At 31.8% G+C, this 25,569-nt stretch overlaps 1 protein-coding gene across 1 annotated transcript; it reads right to left on the bottom strand.

The window, feature by feature from the left end:
• Window positions 1-475: 475 nt before the first annotated feature.
• LOC135955668 (uncharacterized) lies at window positions 476-19,244 on the bottom strand. Its single transcript, XM_065506026.1, has 2 exons — window positions 19,038-19,244; window positions 476-1,222 (listed from the first exon to the last, which is right to left on the bottom strand). Exons 1-2 carry the CDS (start codon window positions 19,242-19,244, stop codon window positions 563-565), a joined length of 867 nt encoding a protein of 288 aa, XP_065362098.1. The 3' UTR covers window positions 476-562.
• Window positions 19,245-25,569: the final 6,325 nt, after the last annotated feature.

Raw genomic sequence — 25,569 nt, 5'->3', positions numbered from 1 at the left:
CGGAAAGAGATTTGAGTCTTTTTTGGTGACAAGTGGAAGGAATAAAAAATTGGAGAACCGTTGAACAAAGTTTATAGAGATCAAAGGAGACTATGTTGACAAATAAAATGATTTTGTATCCAAAAACCAGTTTGTCATTCAAAAAGTCAACGACTTAATATCCTAGGACTGTATTCACTAGCTAATCTTGGTCAACTAAACGTAAGTTGCCGATTTAGAGCAAAGGAATTAATCTCATCGGATCCCTAGACGTTGACCGTTCTCAGTTAAGAGCCTGATAACTGTATTATAACAGTAATTATCCAATTGCATACCGAAAATATAAAGCAGTTCTCTGGTAAAGTAGATGTCAAAGGAAGCAAAGTATTAAAGAACTTGGAATTTAGCCCGGATGAAAACAAAAACTGCAGCACAAAAATCGTTTAACAATAATTCAAACTAAATTATTTTTTTTTTGGAAAATTATATATTCCTTTGCTTTATTTCATTAAAAAGATACATTAAAAACTTAAAATCTTAGTTGCCAATACCGAGTCCGAGGTTAATTTCCTAACAAAATCCTTTAATGGCGAGCACGATATCTAATTCTGCGCACAGTCTTATAACGATAACCATCATCAGCCAAATCAGCACTTTTAACCACAACCGAATCAGCAGAAGCAGCATCAGCGGCCCCAGCTTCCCCAGCTGGTGGCAAATATTCATTGTCTGGTACAGCATCACCCACCTCACGTCTATGGCGTCTGAACTTTAAACGTCTTACGGTCTTGTAACGATAACCATCATCACCCAAAATCGTCTTTAGATCAGGAGCCAACTCAACATCGACCGGTGGCAAATAATCTTTGCTGGGCTGTTCAATTTCGCTAACATCACGACGATGGCGAGAACGGAATTTCAATTTGCGTACGGTCTTATAACGATAACCATCATCGGCTAATTTGGTTTCGGCTTTTTCATTGGTGGGAGGTAAATATTCTTGGGTGGGTTCTTGTATGGGTGGCAAATATTCCTGGGAGACATCACGTCTATGGCGGGCACGATATTTCAATTTGCGTACGGTCTTGTAGCGATAGCCATCATCGGTGAGTTTGGCTGATTCTTCTGCTTCGGCTGCTAGGGGGGGTAAGTACTCGTTAGAGGGCTCGTTGTTATCGAGATCATTCGATTGGGCGGAAACTAGAACCGCTAAGATTAAGGCTACAACAGCTGCAAAGAGTTTCTAAGGAGAGAAAAATTTTATTTAGGCATAATTAGTGAAAATAGCTACGAAATTTAGTTTTTTTCCTAAAGATTATATAACTTAGCAAGCACTTAAGTTAATATTTTAGTTTTAAGAATTTTTTTTTTTTAAAAAACTCATCTGTCCTTTTATATTTTCTAATATTATTTGCCTTAATTAAAACCATCTAAATGTTCACAATTATTATTTACCAACAACTTATTTAAACTTTGCCAAAAAGCTTTTATTTTTCTTGAACCAAATTAAAAAAGGAAACACAACTTTTGGTTGAATTAAATATTTAACTTACCATGATTTTTTTTTTTTGTTTTTTTGGTAAAGGATTTGAATTTTGCCACAGAAAGTATATGAGAGTGTAGGAAATATATAAAATTATTTACTCTTCTACTGTTTGGCTTTTAGGCCAATGATGTTTTATTTGAGTTTGTTAACAGTATTTATACCAAAAACAATTTCTAACCATTTTGTTAACTACATAAACTGATTTTTAGTTTTCGTATTTTTTTTTCTTCTATTTACCCTCATATAAAAATATAAGTGGGTTACCAAACACTTTATAAAATTTTCAAGTACTTTAATAACCAAAAAAATAAAATATTATATATAATTTTGTATTTATTGTATCTTCTTTAGTTTAGTTTTTTTTTTAATTTTGTTTCAGGTTCTACCACAAAACGAAAGCCAAACTAGAGTTATATTTAAAACATTAACAAGTAAGAGTGTTAAGATTCGGCTGTATCGAATCTTGTATACCCACCATCAATACGTTGGTTTGGCCTTCTATGGGGACTTGAATCAGTTATAGTCCGAACTGTACAGAATTTTATATAATTATAGACCGATCGTCACAATAATTGTTTATGTGCAATTTCATCACGATATTAATTATGATAAGACAAGACATTTCTGAGGGGGACCTTGTATGGGGACCAGAGACAAATGTTGCCCAATTTTCGTCATACTTTACAGTATTATTTCAGAGTACTTAGAACTAATTTGTGTGCAATTTTATCAGCATTGGCGAATAATCAACATATTTATGACTGTTCAAACAGTATTCCGTGGGGACATTTGTATGGGGGCTATGTGAAATAATGAACCAATATTGCCCGTTTTCAATTCCGCACATACCTTATCAGGCAGCTAGCTCCTTTCGTTTAGGCCCTATCATGTTTTCAACAGACAGACAGACAAACAGACAGACAGACAGACAGACAGACAGACAGACAGACAGACAGACAGACAGACAGACAGACAGACAGACAGACAGACAGACAGACAGACAGACAGACAGACAGACAGACAGACAGACAGACAGACAGACAGACAGACAGACAGACAGACAGACAGACAGACAGACAGACAGACAGACAGACAGACAGACAGACAGACAGACAGACAGACAGACAGACAGACAGACAGACAGACAGACAGACAGACAGACAGACAGACAGACAGACAGACAGACAGACAGACAGACAGACAGACAGACAGACAGACAGACAGACAGACAGACAGACAGACAGACAGACAGACAGACAGACAGACAGACAGACAGACAGACAGACAGACAGACAGACAGACAGACAGACAGACAGACAGACAGACAGACAGACAGACAGACAGACAGACAGACAGACAGACAGACAGACAGACAGACAGACAGACAGACAGACAGACAGACAGACAGACAGACAGACAGACAGACAGACAGACAGACAGACAGACAGACAGACAGACAGACAGACAGACAGACAGACAGACAGACAGACAGACAGACAGACAGACAGACAGACAGACAGACAGACAGACAGACAGACAGACAGACAGACAGACAGACAGACAGACAGACAGACAGACAGACAGACAGACAGACAGACAGACAGACAGACAGACAGACAGACAGACAGACAGACAGACAGACAGACAGACAGACAGACAGACAGACAGACAGACAGACAGACAGACAGACAGACAGACAGACAGACAGACAGACAGACAGACAGACAGACAGACAGACAGACAGACAGACAGACAGACAGACAGACAGACAGACAGACAGACAGACAGACAGACAGACAGACAGACAGACAGACAGACAGACAGACAGACAGACAGACAGACAGACAGACAGACAGACAGACAGACAGACAGACAGACAGACAGACAGACAGACAGACAGACAGACAGACAGACAGACAGACAGACAGACAGACAGACAGACAGACAGACAGACAGACAGACAGACAGACAGACAGACAGACAGACAGACAGACAGACAGACAGACAGACAGACAGAGTTAGATCGTCTTAAACAAATATTCTTTCGTGTTACAAACGAAATGACAAAATCAACATACGCCCATCTTTTTTTAATGGTGGCTTTAAACAATTTTTATTATTTGGCTGCAGCTGTTTGAAAAAAATCAAAACAACAACAAAAATTACTTGGAATAGAATATCAAAAGTTTTATTCATTCGTTTAATTTTTAAATGATTCTTATTTTCTCCTCTAAAAACCACTTGAACAATTTTTTTATTTGGCAGCAGTTTGTTCATACTTAAGTAAAGTTTATTCTATTTAAATTAAAGCATTTTTTTTGTTATTAATAAATTTTTTTGCGGCATAATTTATTTGAAGAATTAATATTAGATTATTATGTCATTATTGTTTTTAAAAAAAATGTGGATTTCAACAACATAATCTTTAGGAGTACCTATGAATGTGAGTTAAGATTTGTAAAGTTATATATATAAATATTTAATAGTGGGAGAAAATAAAAATATTCGACATGGAATCGGATCTTACCCATTCCACATACACTGGTTCTTTTTGGTCACAAAAAATTTAATGCTGCTCAAAAATGTTCATTTATCGAGGTTCTAAATACAAATTTTATATAAGAACTAGCTGACCCGATGCGCTTCGCCACCCCAATTAAAAGAAAGAAATAGTAATATTAAGTCTCCCTTTATGCATCTAATTGTAAATGTCTAATTTCATATTTCTGGGTCCATTATTATAGAAAATGCAAAAGAAACTTACCACTAAAGTCACCTTTTGTGAATCCCACTTGTGGTTTCCCACTCACTCGGGTTCATATAAGCTTAATTTCACGTTTTTAGGTTCATTGGTGAAGGAATTACAAAAAGTACCATTCGAATAAAGAAAATGTAACAAAAAGTCTACCCCTAGAATTCTCACTCACTTAGGACCATATAATGTTTTAATTAATTTAATGTTTCTAAGTCCTTTGTTATAGAAAATTCAAAAATTACCATTAGAAGAATAAAAAAGTACCTATAGTTCAATTCTCACATTTTGGTACCTAAATATTATCCCCTATTCCTCACACTAACTTCACTCAGATACATATCAGCTAACTTTAATGTCAATCAGTGAATTAATTTAAAATATTAAAAAAGTACCATTAGGAGAAAAGTACCAATTTCAAGTTTTAAATTTAAAAATATTCCATTTTAACAATATTGTTTATGCTACAGACATGCCTCAAAAGATTAAAATCTGTGTTAATGAAATCAAGAAAAAATATGTTTAAAATATGTACCAAACTGGCACTCGAGTTCCAAATAACACACTCCTAGTTAATCCAGGATTAATCCAGGCAAATGTTAACACAAATTATAAAAATTGGCTTAATAATTTCAAATAAAATTTATTTTCCTGATTTTATACCCTTTTTGGTACCTTTTTTATCCCCAGCGGTAGTAAAATTTTATTCAAATAAAAATCTGCATCGTGGTGGGAGTTCATAATAAAATATTCGTATATGTCAAATTATATAAAAACATATTTTATGAAAAAGTACCAAAAATAAACACAAATTTTATCCCTTAAGGGTTCGAATTTCCAAAAAGTACCAAACTTATATTTTTTATTTTTTGATAAGTAAAGAATACGATTTAAAATTTGTTTCTGTGTTTATTGGTTTAAAAGATACATAAGGTGCCAAAAAAGTACCAAAATACAGTTTTTACCCGTTTTCTCCCCTAAAAGGTTCTAATTTCGAAAAAGTACGATACACCTGTCAGCTTATTTTTTAAATGGAGTAACATGCAATTTTAAGTTTTTTTGTATCTTTATTAGTTTTGAAGATATAAGGTTACCGAATTTACCCGTTTTTACCCTGTTTTACCCCTTAAACGTTCGAATTTCCAAAAATTCCTTCTTACCGGATCGTTTTGGGGAGGGCTCTGCGATGTAAGGTTGTAAAGGGTCTTCCGAACTTAGACAGTGAAAAAGCCATATTGATGGAGCTACATCTGTCGAATTGGCTGTCACTTATTCAGTTTGTTTTGTTAAATCATCATGGACGGATATAGCGTTCAACAGCACGTGTTTTATCAACATAATTTTCATCAAAAAATCATCTTCAGCGATGAGGCCCATTTCTGGATGAACAAACAAAATTGTCAAATTTGGGACGATACCAGTTCGCATGAGATTCAAGAGCAATATCTTTGAGAACGACCTTGATCAGGCCATTACGAGCGCTTTAGGTAGATGATTGAAATTTCTTTTAGCCTGAATTGGATGATATGGACATCAACGACATGTGGATTCAACTGTCAACCGAGATCGTGCGATTTCACCGCATTAGGCTTTTTCTTATGAAAAAAACGTACAAATTTGTTAAAGGGGGCAAGGTTTGTGGAACTTCTGAGGATTAAATAAGCCATTTTATAAAAGTATTTAATATTGTTGAAAACATTAAGACTTAAGGATTGATATTTTAGTAAAATTAAATAATTTTATAAAATTTTGGGACTTCATTTACCTTAAAAACTTAACAAATTATAATATGGTGATTTTCAACGAATAAAAATATAAAATTTGATTTAATGTAAAATTTTAACAGCTACAGATATCATAACAAAATTTGGAACCAATATAGACTAAAATATCCTTAAATCAATGGCATTAGAATTTTTAACATTTTTTATTTTCAAATACCGAAATTCCTAAAACGGGGAAAATGTGTTCCAAAAACTGATTTTTTTAGAAAAGTGACTACAGTGACGTTATTTACCATGTGATAGTAAAATCACTTACAAATATGAAGCTTTTTCGTGGATTGGAGCTTTGCCTTTTTAGAATTTTGTACTCAAACCTTTAATTTTTTTTTTAAATTGTCCAAGTTTGGACATTTCTGGGTGGTGATATGTTCGCTTAAGTGAGCCAAATTTTTCTTTACACGCGTTTGCATTAAGTTATCTTTCCGGATCATATAAAAACTCTATATAGTCCCGAAGAAAATTTTTTTCTACAAAAGAAAAATATATGGACTTTTTTGGGAAAAAAAACTTAAAAAATACGGCCCTTTTTACAAATTCCAACTTTGGATACGTATAACTTTTTATAGGGAAGAGATAACTGTTAGCAAGTTTTTTTTATTTTATTTAGAATTTTACAGCCAATATAACTGATATTTTAAGAATAAATTTCGACTCATCTAAAAAACCATAAAAAGATCGAGCAAAATTAAAAAAAAATAAATAAACCAGAATATCTTTTCAACTAATAGAGATAACCTACACTTGTGAGAGTATTTTTTGTAGTTCTGCCCAAGGACTATTTATATTCAAAATATGGTTATTTTTGTTGTGCTTTGTTATTGTAACAAAAATTTTAACAAAAACAAAACACAATTTTCTGAAAATAAGCGAATTCACTTAATTGTGAATATGTTCGAAAATAATCCATCGATTTTTATTATCGATATCTCATTTTGTTCCTATTATATGTGGCTTTGTGAATAATTAATAAATCTAAACAATTATTGCCGTTTTCGATTTTTTATGATTTTTCTAAAACAAAAAAATTGGATATTTTTACATAAAAAATATATGTTTTGTTTTAATTTGTTATTATAACTCCGAAACTACTGAGCCGATTAAAACTCAATATATAGGTAAAAATTTGTACCTAGCATGGGCAAAACGCTTTCAAAATTCAATCAATCGAAGGAAGAACATTAACTACTCAATTTTATGTATATCAAACAAAACACTAAAATTTTGTGAAAATGAGCGAATTCACTTAATTGTGAATAAATTCAAAAATAATCAATCGATTTTTATCAGCGATATCTCATTTTGTTGCTATTATATGCAGCTTTGCGGCAAAGTAATAAACCTGAACAAGTTCTGCCGTTTTCGATTTTTCATGAGTTTTTTAAAGCACCAAAATTTGGTATTTTCACGTAAAAAATATATTTCTTGCTTATATTTGTTATTATAACTCCGAAACTACCGAGCCGATTAATACGATGTAACCGGATTAAATATTATGTAAATTTAAACATTTTTAAGTTTACTTCAATAATATCGGAATAACCGTTTTTGAGTTATCATAAATTATGTGGAGAAACATTTGAAAAATTTCACAAGTTTAAAAAAAAATTTTAAAAAAAATTTATCCATAGAATTTAAAATTTTTACCATTTTTGTACTACTGGAACCACAATACATCAAAATTGAGTAGTGGTTTAAAAAGCCTCCAAAACTTTTTCGATTTTGTTGCCCTGTGTAATAAACCTATAATAGTCTATACCTGATAAATTTTTTTCATGATAAATGTCAAAATGGTTGTCAGGATAAAAAATTATCAGGTATATTCTCAATTTTTTAGTATTATTGCTTCGTTATGACAAAATTGTTAGGGCTTTTGCCCAAACAACATTGTCTTGACAACAAACGTCATTTATTGTTATGATAAATATGTATTTGTCAAGTATAGACAGGTGGTAAGGTAAAGATAAATATTTCAATATTTCGTATTTTTATTGTCGAATTTTTTACTGTCATTTCAGTAAAGCAGCTTAAAATTAAAAGCTATTTTCTCGTTATGGATACTGTATTGTTCATCATTAATATTAGAAACGGAAAGTAAGCAATGTTTAACATAAGAAAACATTCAAAACCAATTTTTTTTCGTAAACAAGTACTTATATATCGGATTATATATCCGCCATTACTAAACTAATTCTATGTAATGAAGATGGTATGAAGTATTCATATCGATTATTTGATGTATTCCCTTTCACCTTACCTTACTATGCAATCCTTACAAAAGGAAACATTTATTCAAGCTTTTCTTAACCCATTACTGACAGCATTCTTAAGTTGCCTTAATTTTAGAAATTCAACTCACTCCTTGTCAATCATATAGTTTGTGTCTTCTAATTCCAATTGAAATGAATTTAATTACATCAGCATAATTAAATAAACCGCCATTAGATGTTCAATAAAAGTAATTAATGAATACTTAATAATAACAATAATAAATTGGATGACATCATTAAAACAAAGACTTGATTCATTCAGCGACAACAGCAACACAAAATAATAATAATAATGATATTTATTCATTTACTTTAAAATACATTTTTAACAATCATCATCACTTTTTAATTATTTATGTATCGGATGGTGATTTGTGATTTTCACATTATCAACACTTCGTTAAACATTTCAGAATGTGTATTCAATACACAGACACGTATTTACCCACCCACACTCACTCAGTTTCACATTTGAATTCGTGTAGCTGTCATAGTCAGGAGGATATTTGAAAAGTCCTTTCGAAAAATTTTTAAAGTAAGTACCATTCGAATAAAGAAAAAGTATCAAAAAGTCTCCCCCTAGAATTTTCACTGACTTAGGACCATGTATGCTTAAGTTCATGTTTATAAGTCCATTGTTATAGAAAATTAAAAAAAGTACCATGAAGTATCCACTTGAATTTTCACCCACTTAGGACGATATACGCATAATTTCATATTTCTAGGTCCATTATTATAGAAAATTCAAAAAGTACCATTAGAATGTAGAAAAAGTACCAAAAAGCAGGCACTTGTGGATTCCGGCCCACTCTGGCCCATGTAAACTTTATTTCATGTTTCTAGGTTCATTTGTGAAGAAATTACAAAAAGCACCATTCGAATAAAGAAAAAGTACCAAACAGTCTCCCCTTGAATTCTCACTCACTTATATATGCTTAATTTCATGTTTCTAAGTCCATTGTTATAGAAACTTCAAAAAGTACCATTAGAAGAATAAGAAAGTACTTATAGTTCAGTTCTCACATTTTGGTACCTAAATATTATCCCCTATTCCTAACACTAACTTCACTCAGATACATATCAGCTAACTTTAATGTCGATCAGTGAATTAATTTAAAATATTAAAAAAGTACCATTAGGAGAAAAGTACAAATTTCCCCTTTTCCTCCTTGAACACCCCTCAAGTTTGAAATTTAAAAATGTTCCATTTGCCAAAATTGTTTATGCTACAGACATGTCTAAAAAGATTAAAATCTATGTTAATATGCCCCAGAAAAAATATGTTTTAAAAAAAGTACAAAACTGTTTACCCGGATCTTGCCCAATATACACCTTGGCAGTCGAGTTGCAAATAATTTTTGTATGAATCCAGGAACCAATGTTAAACAAATTATCAAAATTGGCATAATAATTTCAAATAAATGTATTTTCCCGATTTTATCCCCTTTTTGGTACCTTTTTTCCCCCATTGCGGTGGTAAAATTTTATTCAAATTAAAATCTGCATCGTGGTGGGAGTTCATAATAAAATATTCGTATGTCTATGTCAAATTATAGAAAAACATATTTTATGAAAAAGTACCAAAAATAAACACAATTTTTTTCCCTTAAAGGCTCGAATTTCGAAAAAGTATCAAACTTATATTTTTTATTTTTTGATGAGTAAAGAAAATGATTTAAAATTTGTTTCTATGTTGATTGGTTTAAAAGATAAATAGGGTGCCAAAAAAGTACCAAAATACAGTTTTTACCCGTTTTCTCCCCTAAAAGGTTCGAATTTCGAAAAAGTACGAAACACCTATCAGCTTATTTTTCAATTGGAGTAACATGCAACTTAAAGTTCGAATTTCCAAAAATCCCTTCTTATCTTCTCGTATTAATTCTAGCTTCAGTCAGTCAGTAACGTTACTCTTTTATATATGGGGGATTTCATGTCAAGTGAACCAACTTTTGAAATCGATGTCTTCCGATCGGGATGAAATTTGCACCAAGGTTAGCTCTATTGGATAGTAACTCAGACACAATTTTTCAACAACATCGGTCGAGAACTCTCTGAGTTATAGGGGGTAAAATTTTGACAATTTGGTCAAACAGGGGTTTTTTCTTATCCATGTAACTTATTACCTATTGTTCTTAGCAAAATGTGTTCCAAATAGTATAGATAGCTATTTCTTCGATCTTTCAAAAAAAAATATTTAAAAAAAAAAATAAAAAAATTTTAATATTTTTTTTCCGAAATCAAAAACTTTTTTGACTTTTTTTTAAAATACGCTATTTTTTTTATTTTTTTTTTTTTTCTTAAAATAAAGTTTAGATATTTTCCTTGAACACCTACTTGGTCGCTTAGTGGGATGCGAGTGGGATATCTATCAAAATAAATATTTTGTAACTCAAAACATAAAATTTTTGACTTTTTTTGCAAAATCAAAAACTTTGTTGACTTTTTTTTTCAAAATGGACCCTTTTTTAATCTTTTTTTTTAGGTCAAACAAAAGCTTAGATATTATCCTTGAAGACCCTTTTGGTCGCTTAGTGGGATGCGAGTGGGATATCTATCTAAATAAATAATTTTTTAACTCAAGACTTACAATTTTTGACTTTTTTTTTTGCAAATACGATTTTTTTTCCAAATGGGCCCTTTTTTTAAAATTTTTTTTGTAGTCAAAAGAAAGCTTAGGTCCATTCCTTTAAGATATTTTTAGTCCCTTAGTGGGATGCGAGTGGGATATCTATCAAAATAAATATTTTGTAACGCAAGACATACAATTTTTTAATTTTTTTTTGCAAAATCAAAATTTTTTTCCAATATGGGCCCTTTTTTAATTTTTTTTTTTGCTCAAAAGAAAGCCTAGGTCCATTCCTTTAAGATATTTTTAGTCCCTTAGTGGGATGCGAGTGGGATATCTATCAAAATAAATGTTTTAACACAAAAATTGTATGTCTTGAGTTACAAAACATTTATTTTGATATATATCCCACTCGCATCCCACTAAGCGATCAAAACCATCTTAAAGGAATAGGCCTAAGCTTTCTTTATAGCAAAAAAAAAAATTACAAAAAGGGCCCATTTTGAAAAAAAGTCAAAAAAGTTTTTGATTTTGCCAAAAAATCAAAAATTGTATATCTTGAGTTACAAAATATTTATTTTGATAGATATCCCACTCGTATCCCACTAAGGGACCTAAAATATCTTAAAGGATTGGACCTAAGCTTTCTTTTGACTAAAAAAAAATTTTTAAAAAAGGGCCCATTTTGAAAAAAAATTCGAATTTGCAAAAAAAAAGTCAATAATTGAATGTCTTGAGTTACAACATTTTTATTTTAATAGATATCCTACTCACATCTTCCTAAGTGACAAAATAGGTCTTAAAGGAAAAGACCTAAGCTTTCTTTTGAGCAAAAAAAATTTTTAAAAAAAAGTCCCATATTGGAAAAAAATTTCGATTTTGCAAAAAAAAATTAAAAAATTGTATGTCTTGCGTTACAAAATATTTATTTTGATAGATATCCCACTCGCATCCCACTAAGGGACTAAAAATATCTTAAAGGAATGGACCTAGGATTTCTTTTGAGCAAAAAAAAAAAATTAAAAAAGGGCCCATATTGGAAAAAAATTTTGATTTTGCAAAAAAAAATTAAAAAATTGTATGTCTTGCGTTACAAAATATTTATTTTGATAGATATCCCACTCGCATCCCACTAAGGGACTAAAAATATCTTAAAGGAATGGACCTAAGCTTTCTTTTGACTACAAAAAAAATTTTAAAAAAAGGGCCCATTTGGAAAAAAAATCGTATTTGCAAAAAAAAAAGTCAAAAATTGTAAGTCTTGAGTTAAAAAATATTTATTTTGATAGATATCCCACTCGCATCCCACTAAGCGACCAAAAGGGTCTTCAAGGATAATATCTAAGCTTTTGTTTGGCCTAAAAAAAAAGATTAAAAAAGGGTCCATTTTGAAAAAAAAAAGTCAACAAAGTTTTTGATTTTGCAAAAAAAGTCAAAAATTTTATGTTTTGAGTTACAAAATATTTATTTTGATAGATATCCCACTCGCATCCCACTAAGCGACCAAGTAGGTGTTCAAGGAAAATATCTAAACTTTATTTTAAGAAAAAAAAAAAAATAAAAAAAAATAGCGTATTTTAAAAAAAAGTCAAAAAAGTTTTTGATTTCGGAAAAAAAATATTAAAAATTTTTTATTTTTTTTTTTAAATATTTTTTTTCGAAAGATCGAAGAAATAGCTATCTATACTATTTGGAACACATTTTGCTAAGAACAATAGGTAATAAGTTACATGGATAAGAAAAAACCCCTGTTTGACCAAATTGTCAAAATTTTACCCCCTATAACTCAGAGAGTTCTCGACCGATGTTGTTGAAAAATTGTGTCTGAGTTACTATCCAATAGAGCTAACCTTGGTGCAAATTTCATCCCGATCGGAAGACATCGATTTCAAAAGTTGGTTCACTTGACATGAAATCCCCCATATAGATAACAAAAAAATCAAAAATGAAATGGATGAAGCTTTAATTTAAGATTTAGATCAATTGGAAGAATAAGTTAAAGTAGTTCGGAACGTCTACTGATTAAATTATTGAAAATATTCGTGATATTGTTCTAAATAAAGTTCACTTATAACACAAATTATTATGAAGTATACATTTTTACACTGTTTTAAAAAACTTCTCTTCTTGACCTCCTACATGCTAATAGTCAATCGTGGTAGAACAACTATTTTTACTCAGCACATGAATAAAAGTATGGATGGTTACTAGGATGGCTCTTATTTTGCACTTATTCTGAAAATATGAGCAAAATGGGATAACATTTAGAGGTTGCGCATTTTGTTTGATGTTTTGTTTTCATATACCCGAGGTACCCCAATTTGGGTCCTCATACGATTCTAAGACGATCTAGATATGTCCGTATATAAGTTTGTCATTCCGTTTGTAATTTCTACATTTTTCATTTCCGACCCTATAATGTATATATATTCTGTATCCTTATAGATAGCGGAGTCGATTAAGCCATATCTGTCTGTCAGTCTGTCTGTTGAAATCAATTTTCTGAAGACCCCAGATTTCTTCGGGATCCAAATCTTCAATAATTCTGTCAGACATGCTTTCGAGAAGTTTGCTATTTAAAATCCGCAAAATCGGTCCACAAATGGCTGAGATATGAGAAAAAAACCGGGACAACCTATTTTTGACCTATATCTGGATTACTAGTCATTAATATAGACAATATGGATATCTAATGATAGATATTTCAAATACCTTTGTAATGACGTATATAAAACCATAGTTGGACCTACAATGGGTCAAACTCGGAAAAATATTTTTTAACCCCATTTTTTTTCACCAAAAGTTTTTTTTGCTAAATATTAAAAAAAAAAATTGAAAAAATAAAAAAAAAAATTTTAAATTTAAAAAATTAAAAAAATTAAAAAAAACCATTCAACAATTTTTTATTCCAAAAAATGTAAAAACTGCAAAAAAAATTTATTTTGTCTGCCTAAAAATATTTAAAATTTTTATTTCGAAGTATAATTTGGGGAAGTGTATATAAGATTCAGCACAGCAGTATTTACTTTTTTTGCATTAAACGATGCATTTACCTTTACAAAACCGTAATCGCCTAATAACTCAATTTTGGAATATTTGTTGCTTGATTGATGTTCGAAATAAACGATTCAATTGTCTTATAATAATTAATATCGTGATAAAACTTGACATAAACATGTTTTATATGAAATCTTCCATTTTGACATTTCGATATTTAATTTTGAAAAACTTGCGATTTAATTTCGATTCTTTTTAAAGTGACATAATTCTAAACCTATTGTGGGACTATGTGAAAGGTTATTATGTCTTCTTTATATTATATAAATACATTGGAATACAAATTTATTCTGCGACAAAAAGGTCCCTCATTTAAAAAAAAAATAATGTATCACACAAAATTTTGTTTATGAATGCATACAAATTTGTAATGAAATTAAAATTTTTTATGAAGAAACAAATTGAAAAGTTTTCTAAAAAAAATATATAAAAATAATAGACCTTCATTTCCCAGAATAATTTTTATTACGTTCTTTACTAAATATTTCACATTTTATTATGATAAAAAACAAAAAAAAAAATCAAAGGATTTCCATCCATTGGTCAAAAATGCATCAGAAAATTGTGTTTGCATTATGAATGCACTTTTAAATGAAAATATTATTGGGATTTTTTTTTAAATTGTTGGCTTTTTATTTTGAACCATCTATACAATATAAATTTATTAAAAGTAGTTATTGGCCATTGTTAGCTATGACCTTGCCTCATCTTTCTGGCAATATATGGATTCCGAGCCAAAAGAACTGTTCATCTTTTGTGGCCAAGAACGAATCATTTCAATATCGGATACTCTGTTCCAGATTGAAGCGTATCCCAGAGAGAGCGTTCTGCATTGATCGAAACAAATAGTAGTCGGACAGGGCATGGTCTGGACTATAATTCGGGTGAGGCAAAACTTTCCAACCACTTCATTCAAAATACTTTTTAAAAGATTGTCATGAATGGTTTCATGTCTGACCGCATAGTCTGGGCTTTTGTCGGCCAATGCACAGTGGGGCAAAATCTAAATTTTTTGGAAATAAACCTGACATTGCTAAACGGCTGTTCCGATCGGAATAATAGGGGCTTAAAATAAGTTTAAACATGTGGCATTTTTTTGTTTCCCATCCGATTTCAAAGATTTTTATATTTTTGGAAAACATTCGGCTAGGCATTTCAAAATTGGAATTTTAAAATTTTGCCATACCTTGGTTCACTTTTTTTAAAAATATATGGCGTACTTTTGGACCTACCCCACTGTGCAATCCTCGCTTCAAATAAATCAGTTGCATTCGGTACAGATTCCCTGTGATGGCCTGATCAGATTTAAGCAGTTCATAATAGATTGGACCCTTTTTCTCCCACAAAATTCAGTTAATTACCTTAGCGCCATGGATATTTGGCTTTGGTGTCGATTCGGCTGGTTGGTAATGGATCCATTTTTCATCGCAAGTAATGATTCGGTGCAAAAATTATTTTTTTTTATAGAGTTCAAGCATCATTTTGGACATGCAAAATCGTCTTTCAAGGTCTCTTGGTTTAAATTAGTCTGGTACGCAATTTCCCGGCTTTTGGATGAATCCTGCTACTGGCAATCGTTTTGAAATTGCTGCTTGAGTAGCTCCTAATGATTTAGCAATCTATTATTGAGTTTAACAACAATCTTCATAGAGTAATGCCTCCAATTCTTGGTCTTCAAACTTTTTTGTCTGGCCTAGGCGATCCTTATCTTCCGTGTCAAAATCACCACCTCACCGCACAAACCATCTCTCGCATGTTGAAACCGATGCAACACATTCACCATAAGCTTTAGTGAGCAATCAGTGCACAGAGAAAACAGATTCGTAGTAGCAAGCTAACTCAAAGAAGAATTTCGCTTGAAGCAACCAAACTTTTGTTACCCCTTCTAAAATTTGGTAGCCACAACTTTAAAATTCGGTCACTAAGGTAGAATCATTCGATTGGCAACAAATTCGGTTGCTATCATGTATCTGTTTTTTCTGTGTGTGCACTCTTTTTCAAATTAAAGAAGTAAAGCAAAACTTCCCGCATATTACGCTTCGTTGGTACAAAATTCAACACTTTCGAAGCAAAAAAAAAAATGTTGTTTCCACTTTAATGTTCAATTACTAATTGAGAATTAATGACAGATATGTACCCATCAAAAGAGATGCGCCATCAGTCATACACCCAATACTTTTCAGAATGTGCAAAATAAGTCCGACCCTAATGGTTACGGCTGGAAGTTACTCCGTACTTAATGTATTGATGATGGGCCATGATAAAATATGTTTAAAATATTTCTATTGTTACAAAACAATACGTAAATACAAATCCCTGCAGTTCTAGGAGACTGTCCAAATCTAGTGATTTTACCTATCATTTAGGGTGACAACAAGTTACATAACTAGCTACGTGTGTAGCTCTTTAAGCCGGGGGTCAATTGACCCTTTGGGTTTACAATGAGACTGTCTGATAGCTGGCCCAAAGTAGTCAAGGCATTGGATTCACATACCGGTTACATAGAATCAACCTCCTAACTACTTTCAAAAGTTCAGTACAAAATTTGTTTGTTCAGCTTCCTAGCAGTAATGGGGGCCAGTACATGGCCCCTCAAAGTTGGTCACCTCGGGTCTCAAATTTTTTAAAAAAATCGCCAAAAATTCATTTATGATCCGAATGAGCTGAAATTTTAAATATTAATAGTCCTTGAGAATATCTACAAATAGGCAATCTCTATTAGTTGACGAGATATTCATGTTTATTGATTTATTTTTTTTTAAATTTTGCTCAATCTGTTTATGGTTGTTTAGATATGGCGGGCCTTCGGGCGGTCGAAATTTATTTTAGATATATTGGCGATAAAATTCTAAATCAAATAAAAAAACTTGCTAACAATTATCTCTTCCCTATAAAAAGTTATACGCATCCAAAGTCACCCCCCAGATCAATCCAAACTTGTCCAATTTAAAAAAAAAAATCGGTTTGAGTAAAAAATTCTAAAAAGGCAAAGCACCGATCCAATAAAAAGCTCCATATTTGTATAACCCCATATATTTCTTAAATACTTACTAATTGTTTTTACTATCACACGGTAAATAACGTCACAGTAGGCACTTTTCTAAAAAGAACTCAGTTTTTGGAACACATTTTTCCCGTTTTAGGAATTTCGGCATTTAAAAATAAAAAATGTCAAAATTCTAATGCTAATTTAAGGACATTTGAGTCTATATTGGTTCCTAATTTTGTTATGACATCTTGAACTATTAAAATTTTATATTTTTATTCGTGGCAAATCACCATATTATAATTTTTTAAGTTTTTAAGGTAAATGAAGTTCCAAAATTTTATAAAATTATTTAATTTTACCAAAATATCAATCCTCAAGTCCTATTGTTTTCAACAATATCAAATACTTATATAAAGAGTCTTTATTTACTCCTCAGAAGTTCCACAAACCTTGCCCCCTTTGAAAAATGTTTACGTTTTTTCATACAATGCGTACAAAATGTTACTAACATATCAAATGTAAATTTTGACATACCGACGTAACAGAAATTTTGGTGTAACAGATTTTGCACACATTATATGAAAACACGTACAAATTTGTCAAAGGGAGCTAGGTTTGTGGAACTTCTGAGGAGTAAATAAAGTGTTTTTATATAAGTATTTGATATTGTTGAAAACATTAAGACTTGAGGATTGATATTTCAGTAAAATTAAATAATTTTATAAAATTACAAATTCAAAAATACCTCAGCTCAAACCATGTGAAATTTCGCAACAATATCTGAAATAGTTCCCAAGATACCGAATTATTTCCAAAAAAAAAAAAGTTTCTAAACCACTGTGCTTAGGTTACTTAGAGACACCAAAATGACAACTGACTTTACGCTAGGTTACATGTGTTACATTTAAACAAAATAAACTGTATGAGAATTATATCAACACAATTTTTATAAAACCAGTTTGTACGAATGGCGCGCAAAACATTTAAAGTGAACATACTTAGGGACACATATGCGGCAATTGCCTTCACACTATATTACCTGGGATGTATAAAGTAACCAATTGACTTTCTCTGCACTACAAAGAGCACATATATGCCAAATAACCCAACATATGTATATCAATTGGAGTTAAAAAAGTGATCTGACATTAGTGACAATTACTGGGCTACATTGACTACTCGCTTAACTGCTGGGATGTTGCAAATCTATCTCCATATACGTTGAAATACATGCAACACAAGTACAATCAAAACCCAAAAGGATTTTAAAAAGCAAACAGAGAATGTACACATTTTGAATGTACTGGATGGATGATGGCAGTTGGTGAATTGGTTAGAATATTATTTTAAATGTGTGTTAGCGTGTGCATTTGTGTGGAGTTTTTAATTACACTCCCACATCCCCTCCATATAAATACATACGTTCATACCTAGTTATATGAAAATATTCCACAATATTCATCAACTCCCCTTGGAATTGCAGCGGAACAAAAGAGAACCTCGAAATTATGGTTGATACTACATTCTGTGATTTTTTTTAGTGGCATATTTTTAGCAACCATAAAGGCACTACATGTGCGTAAAAGTCTTTTGAATTTGGAATCATTTTTATTCTTCAACATAATATTCTTGAGGAGACATGTATGTATGTATTTGTTAAAAATATTCTCTGACATTTCCATGACTTTGGAATAAAACTACATATTGTATGGACGATCAAAAAGTCAAAAATCGTATAGCAGAAACGCATTCTACGGAATAGTCGAAGAAAGTTTTCTCTAGAAACATAGGTCTAAAATCAAATCCTATCTTGAGCATTTCGTCTTTTATCCAATAAAAAAACTATTAAAAAAAAAATAAATACTGAAATATCATTGGATAAGAGACGAAATGCGCAAGATAGGATTTGATTTTATACCTATGGTTTCTAGAGGAAACTTTCTTCGACTATTCTGTAGAATCCGTTTCTGCTATACGATTTTTGACTTTTTGATCGTCCATACAATATGTAGTTTTATTCCAAAGTCATGGAAATGTCAGAGAATATTTCTAAAGTACGTTTACGGTTACAGAAGTATCCGAGTGCTTGTTTCGTACCATCACTGCTTCACTGGAGGCCTGAATAATGGCATTAATTACTTCCCCTTCATCGTTAGTTTCTTCCATATCTCTAATATCAAGAAGAAATTTCTCTGAATTTGTTCGGACTTGAACATTGTCCCCAAAGGATCCCTTTATAACACCTTCCAGTTTCTTCGCTTGTCCTTCTCCTTTTGTCATCTCTATTAGAACGTTTATATCCATGGTTTTTCGAATCTTCCTTCCTTCCTAATGCCAATTTCCTTAGCTTGAATGGCAATCTTCATCTCCTTAAATATGTCAGCATAGATTGAACCGCCAGCCATAATTGTTATTGTTTCACCTTTATTTCTAATCACGTTTTTACTGTTTCTGTTATTGGTGCTTCGATTCCTTTTCATCCCTTCTACTAGGGACCACTGTATGTTGTTTTCAGCATATATGTATACCTTCTGCTTCTGGTTGTGATGTGCGAATCTTCGTGGTAGGTTTACTTTTCTCCGGAAACCTTTAGGGGTTTCCTTCTCCGTTTGTATCCCTTTATTGCTTCTAACAATGTCCTGTGTTGTATGATTCAGGGCGATTGCCTCTCCATACTCCCGTAGCTGTTGATACAATGCAACAACCTGTAGAAGGTTGTCCCTTATAGGCTTATGAATGTTCATTGCATCACAGACTATGGTGATCATTGCATTCAGTTTGTTACCAAGGTCAACGAACACTGTTTCCTCTTCCATCTTTTTTTTTCTCCATAACTTCTCTTGAGAGTATATGGCTTCCACAAATCACCTCCATCTTACACGATTTGTTGCAGTTGTTTTGGCATCTTCCCATGTAAGATTGCACTGTCCTAGATCTTGGAGTATTTGGTCCATCTTAAGATGTTCAAAATGTATTTCTTCGACTGTTGTAGTTCCTGCGTAGTACGATTGGGAAACATCATTCCTAGCTGGAGATCTTCGTAGTTTACCACAATTTTGGAAAGGATTTTCTTCTCTTATCTCGCCTTTATTGTTAATATTATTATTGGTACTCATATTTTCACTCAAACCCGTTATCTATGTTGGATGTAGTTACGTTATTTGAAACCATGATTATCTTTGCAAGCAGGTCAATTGAACCTACACGAGACTCGAGTCTCGAGACTTTCCGGGTTTTAGCGGCACGGAGGCAGCTGCAATATTAGCCCAGAAGCCATTTCTGTAGGATTTCTTTTCTACATACTTAAGTTTCGGAATACTGCAGTCGTCAGGCCAAAGATTCATGCTCATCATATCCATGTGTTCCAGCATGCCATAATTAAGATCTAACTGGTCTCGATCTTAATGTCATAGAGACTAGTCAATGTAAATTATGCCACCTCTCCTGAGGCAGACATCAGATTATCGCCCAATATGGGTCAGACCCTTCTGGATTTTTTTTCGATTAGGGAACCCATGAAGACATCACTCTCCTATTTGCTCCTTCCTTAATGTGGGTGGATACTTATTTAGATGTCGGCCTCCATTCGCCATTGTCACAGATTCGTCTTCGGATACATGTACCTTTTTATAGTAGTCCCACAAAGTATGCCGCTCTCGGTCGGGGACTGCTAATTAATCGCAGCAGACCTATATATCTGTTGGGCGTTCAGCTATCCGCCACCCGCTGAACCCGTTTAGTAATCTAGAGCTCTGCCCTATATTAGCTGTTTTTCGAACAATAAATTTCATTTATTGTTTATATGACAAACAAGTAAGAGTGCTATATTCGGCTGTGCCGAATCTTATATACCCTTCACCAAATTAAACTTCAAAATTTTAAATATTTTTATATACGTCGTTGCAAATGTCTTTGAAATATCTATCATTAGATATCCATATTGTCTAAAGTTAATGTCTTAGTAATCCAGATATAGATCAAAAATCGGTAAAAAATCGAGGTTGGTTTTTTCCTCATATCTCAGCCACTTGTGGACCGATTTTGCTGATTTTAAATAGCAAACTTCTCGAAAGCATGTCTGACAGAATTATTGGAGATTTGGATCCCGAAGATATCTGGTGTCTTCAGAAAATTGATTTCAACAGACAGACAGACGGACATGGCTTAATCGATTCCGCTATCTATAAGGATCCAGAATATATATACTTTATAGGGTCGGCCCGCTGTGCACCGATATTTATTGTATATATTTTCCTTATTTAGAACTCCAAAGCAAATGTCGTTTTACGAAACTATGACAAATGTCAGTGGCGGCATGGTTTAGTGGTTAAAGTGCTTGCCTACAAAACCAAACAACGCAGGTTCGATCCCTGGCAGAGGACGAAAAATTTAAAATCATGGTTTTCGAGTTTTTAAAATTAACCTCCCTCTAAACAATACAAGCCCCCTGACTCCTCCACCTGGAAAAAAGGATAACATCATGGAAAAGGTCAGGCAGCCCGCCACCCAGGGAGAAAAAGGTAGGAATCAAAGATCAGCTAGGTTCCCCACCACTACACCAAATACACAGAGGGCGTTGTTTCTAGGCAACAACAGATGGCAGCACCATTATCCTAGACCAGCTACAGCAGACCAATCATCTACTTAGCCGGAACAACAACCGATTAAGGAAACTGACACAAGGCAATAATAACAAGCGATTGAATCCTTATGGCAACATCATAAAAACAATAACAATGGATCTAATGGCAACATCGTACACGGAGACGCACGAAATACGCGAAAAACAACAGCAACAATTCGTATAAGATGGAGATGCTTTGTGGAAGCCAAATGCTCCCAATTGGGGTAATGGAGTGAAAAAAATGGCATCTTTATCTATTAGTTTCGTTTAGAAGTTTTGTTGATCTGTGTGTATGGAAACTTCAATAAAAGTCACCAGAAACTGATCTGACCGTATTCCAGTTTGTTAGGAGAGGCATGAGGATTATTTTCATACCGAAAGCTTATGTTGAAAGCGCTGATTAAAATTGTGGACTAGTATTTAAGTAATACTATTGATACACATCTGCTATCTATTCATCATAACTTTTATAATACAGGAAGATCAACTGAGACAGCTCTACATCAGCAAGAAAGTATTGTATTTTGTGCAAATCTCGTCTCTGGATTTTTACATTCACTTTCATAAATCTTTAGAGAAGCTTATCTGAATCAAAAGACTAACTCAGTTGAGAATTCAGACAGTATAATGCTAATTAACTTAAATATGACTTCAAAATTTTAAATAGTGAAGGTGAATGCAAATTCCTCTTCAACTAACTAAATATTGTTGCAACAATCTGACAATCGGTGTTACATTAACTTTTGTACATATATTTTTTTCATAATTTTCTAAAAATTTTTGTTCAGTTTTTATTGCTAACAATTACAGCATTCGGTTACATTTGGGAGTTCAAAACCATAATAATATTGCAAATGTATAAATATGTAGTAGAATAGAATATTCGAAGGGGATGTTGTAGCATGTGGAATAAACATTAATCTGTAAACATTTTCGCAGATTATTAATTATGAATTAGTGTATTTTTTTTGTTTTGCTTTGCTTTCATTTCATTTAATTTTTTTTTTGCAAACATCTACAAAATTTCCAATCAATTAAATAATTGAGTTCGCTATGTAGAACATGGTATCAATATATGCAATATAGATATAGATACATAGTAAATATACAAACATATCTGTGTACTTATAATGCTCTAGTACATTTACTAGACACATGTACTTTCATTGGCAACTTTTTCTATATACTACATATTTATTTTAGTTTTATTTTATTAATTATTATGTTTTCATAAAACATTAGTTACATTAGTGTTTTAAACATAATTAAAAGGTGTTCTCTATGATTTTTTTTTTCATATTCAATTGAATTCATTATGGAATTTATTGAACTATAATTAATAGCAATAAATACTTAAATAAATGCCTACTTATGTAAGTATTCATATAATATTTATAGATTATTCAGCTGGAAACTGTTTTTGGATTTGCTGAAAACTCAGTTGAATTGAGATTTTGGTGGCTGAAAACAATACAAAATCCAATAAATCCTTGTCAAATCACAAGGATTTATTTGAGATTTGGCCTAAACTATTATTTGTTAAATTAAATTTAATTGAAACAATTAGTTTAACTCGTAATGTTAAGGGGCTGTTCAATAACATACAAATCTGGTTTAACTGTTTAACTCATATTTAATTTAATCCTAAAAGTATGCACTTTGAAAATTTTGTTATATTTTTGGCGGTTTGATTTTTATTAGTGTGTGGTAAGTATGAGACAGGGTTGGTAAATTCAGTAAAATTACTGTTTTAAGCAATAAGCTTATAAAAATAACCTTAAGAAAGTACGGTCAGATTAGGTAAACATTTGTTTTCAAACTGTCAGAAAACATAAAATTATTTTTATAAAAAAACAAACGAACATGGAGGAAATGCAAAAAAACTGGAAATAAATCTGTAACTTCTAAACCAATAGTCTGATGTTAATAACTACATATGTATATAACCACGACTATAGCTGAGTTTAATTTGTGAGTTTGGAATTTTAGCTCTAAGCTGGGGCGGAGCTCCAAGGTCCCAAAGTAGGGTATCTAGGATATAAATATTAAAACAAATGATGACAAGAAGATGCCAAGAAGATGCCAACAATGTTTTTTGCTTGAACTATATTTTATCTCTTATAGTTAAAGAAGATATTCACATTTGAAATTTAATATTATCTATCTCTCCCGATTTTGCTCAAATATATATTTTTGAACTACCAACAAATCTATTAGTATTAAGGAAAAATAATTATTTTAAAATCGATACTAAGTCAGAAGTTATGTGCATTTAAATTTTAAAAAATTAAAAAAGTAGTTTTTTCGCGATTTTTTTTCTTGAACAAAAGTCTTTGCATTAAAGTTTAGTTATACAGAAAAGAAAAACAAAATAAATAATCTGTTTATATTATTCTCTAAGGTAACATTTTGGGAAGTACTTAAAAAGTAAAATAATTTCAAAATTTTTATAAATGCGAGTTTCAGAGCCTTCCGAATTGGAACTATTTTTTCTGTAGATTCCAAATTTATGCCAAGTTTTCTATAATCTATAGCTGCTTTTAAAAAATTAAAATCACTCTTGTAAGACCTAATATATTGTTACGAAATTGTACTTGAATTCAAATATAACAATTTGAACACGGCTGATTTAAAAGTAGCATAATACTTTTAAATAGCAGTGCTGTAATACATAGCAAACTGTAACATATCTATGGGCATTATTAACATTGAATAAAAGCTTTCAGTTGACCATTGATAGTATGGCAACGCTGTTTGCTGCGACCGTATATTCGAATTCGGATATTCAGTTAAAGAACATTGTAGCAAGTACACCACAGATGGCGTATGTATTAGAAAGCTCTAGACAGTTAAAGAGCAATCTAGAGTGCAGATGGCAGTGTTATAAATAGTGACAGAGGTTGCATTCGTTAGTGAGTTTATCAGAGACGCTTTTCGAATAAACATCAACTGAGTGCTGTGTTTTTCAAGTGAATTCGTCTACATTATTTCTGCGAATTTATAAACGTGTATAAAAAACATTGAGTGACTATTTAAATCTGATGTTGTACATTTTAAATAAATAAAGAGTTGTTACAATTTTTAAACTACTAAACGGCTTTTATTTGCAATCAAAAGTATCCGCTGTATTTAAAGGAAATAAACAAACGTTTTGAAAAGGTTAAAACGTAACAATATTCTTAAATATCTTGCAAAGGGAACTTATAGCCCGGACTTCATTACACTCAACAGAGTTAGGAATCTAAAAATACCATTTTTTTGGATTTTTGAAAAGTTTTTTTGGGGAATTGTGGGATTCTCAATAATAATTCGCAAATTTCTTTCTCACTTTTGCTCAAAAATTTGTATATAAGTGTCAAATTTCAATAAAAACGATTCATAAACAAAACTTTGATTGCATTTTAATAATTAAAATTTTCCAAAAAATCAGCTACCAGTTTTGATTCCCATATTTTTGAAAAAGTCTTCTATAAATTTTTTAATTCATAAAAATTGTATACATTTTTCAAAAGAGGACACAATTTCCTTCACTTTTACTCTAATATGTTTTAAAATAAAGTACCAAACCGTTTACCTGGTTTTGGCCTAATATACACACAGTTCCCAATAACACTCTGTTAGTTAATTTGTGTATGAATACAGCAACTAAAGTTAAAAAAATTATCAAAATTGGCTTAATTATTTCAAATAAAATTTATTTCCCCGTTTTTACCACAATTCCCAAAAAAGTTTTGAAAAATCCCAAAAAGTGGAATTTTTTAGTTTTTTATCTATATTATCCATAATAGGGGAGGGGAGATCGAAACCCTCTTACAAAATAATTGAGAACATATTGGACCATCTAAAATGGATTACTATATTTTAATACCGACTATGCGATTTGAGAATGTATGCCATAAATTTGTATTTTACATAAAAAATAGGCGGATTTTGAATGGGCCTGGTTCCCTCGGTATAGAAAATTTTAAATTTTTTTTCACTTATAATATTTGATGTAAAGTTAGC

The sequence above is a fragment of the Calliphora vicina genome, chromosome 3 (genome assembly GCF_958450345.1).
Source record: "Calliphora vicina chromosome 3, idCalVici1.1, whole genome shotgun sequence".
In the NCBI taxonomy this organism is placed as follows: domain Eukaryota; kingdom Metazoa; phylum Arthropoda; class Insecta; order Diptera; family Calliphoridae; genus Calliphora; species Calliphora vicina.
Note: the sequence above shows the minus strand (reverse complement) of the source record. Positions and strands in the feature narration are given on the sequence as shown.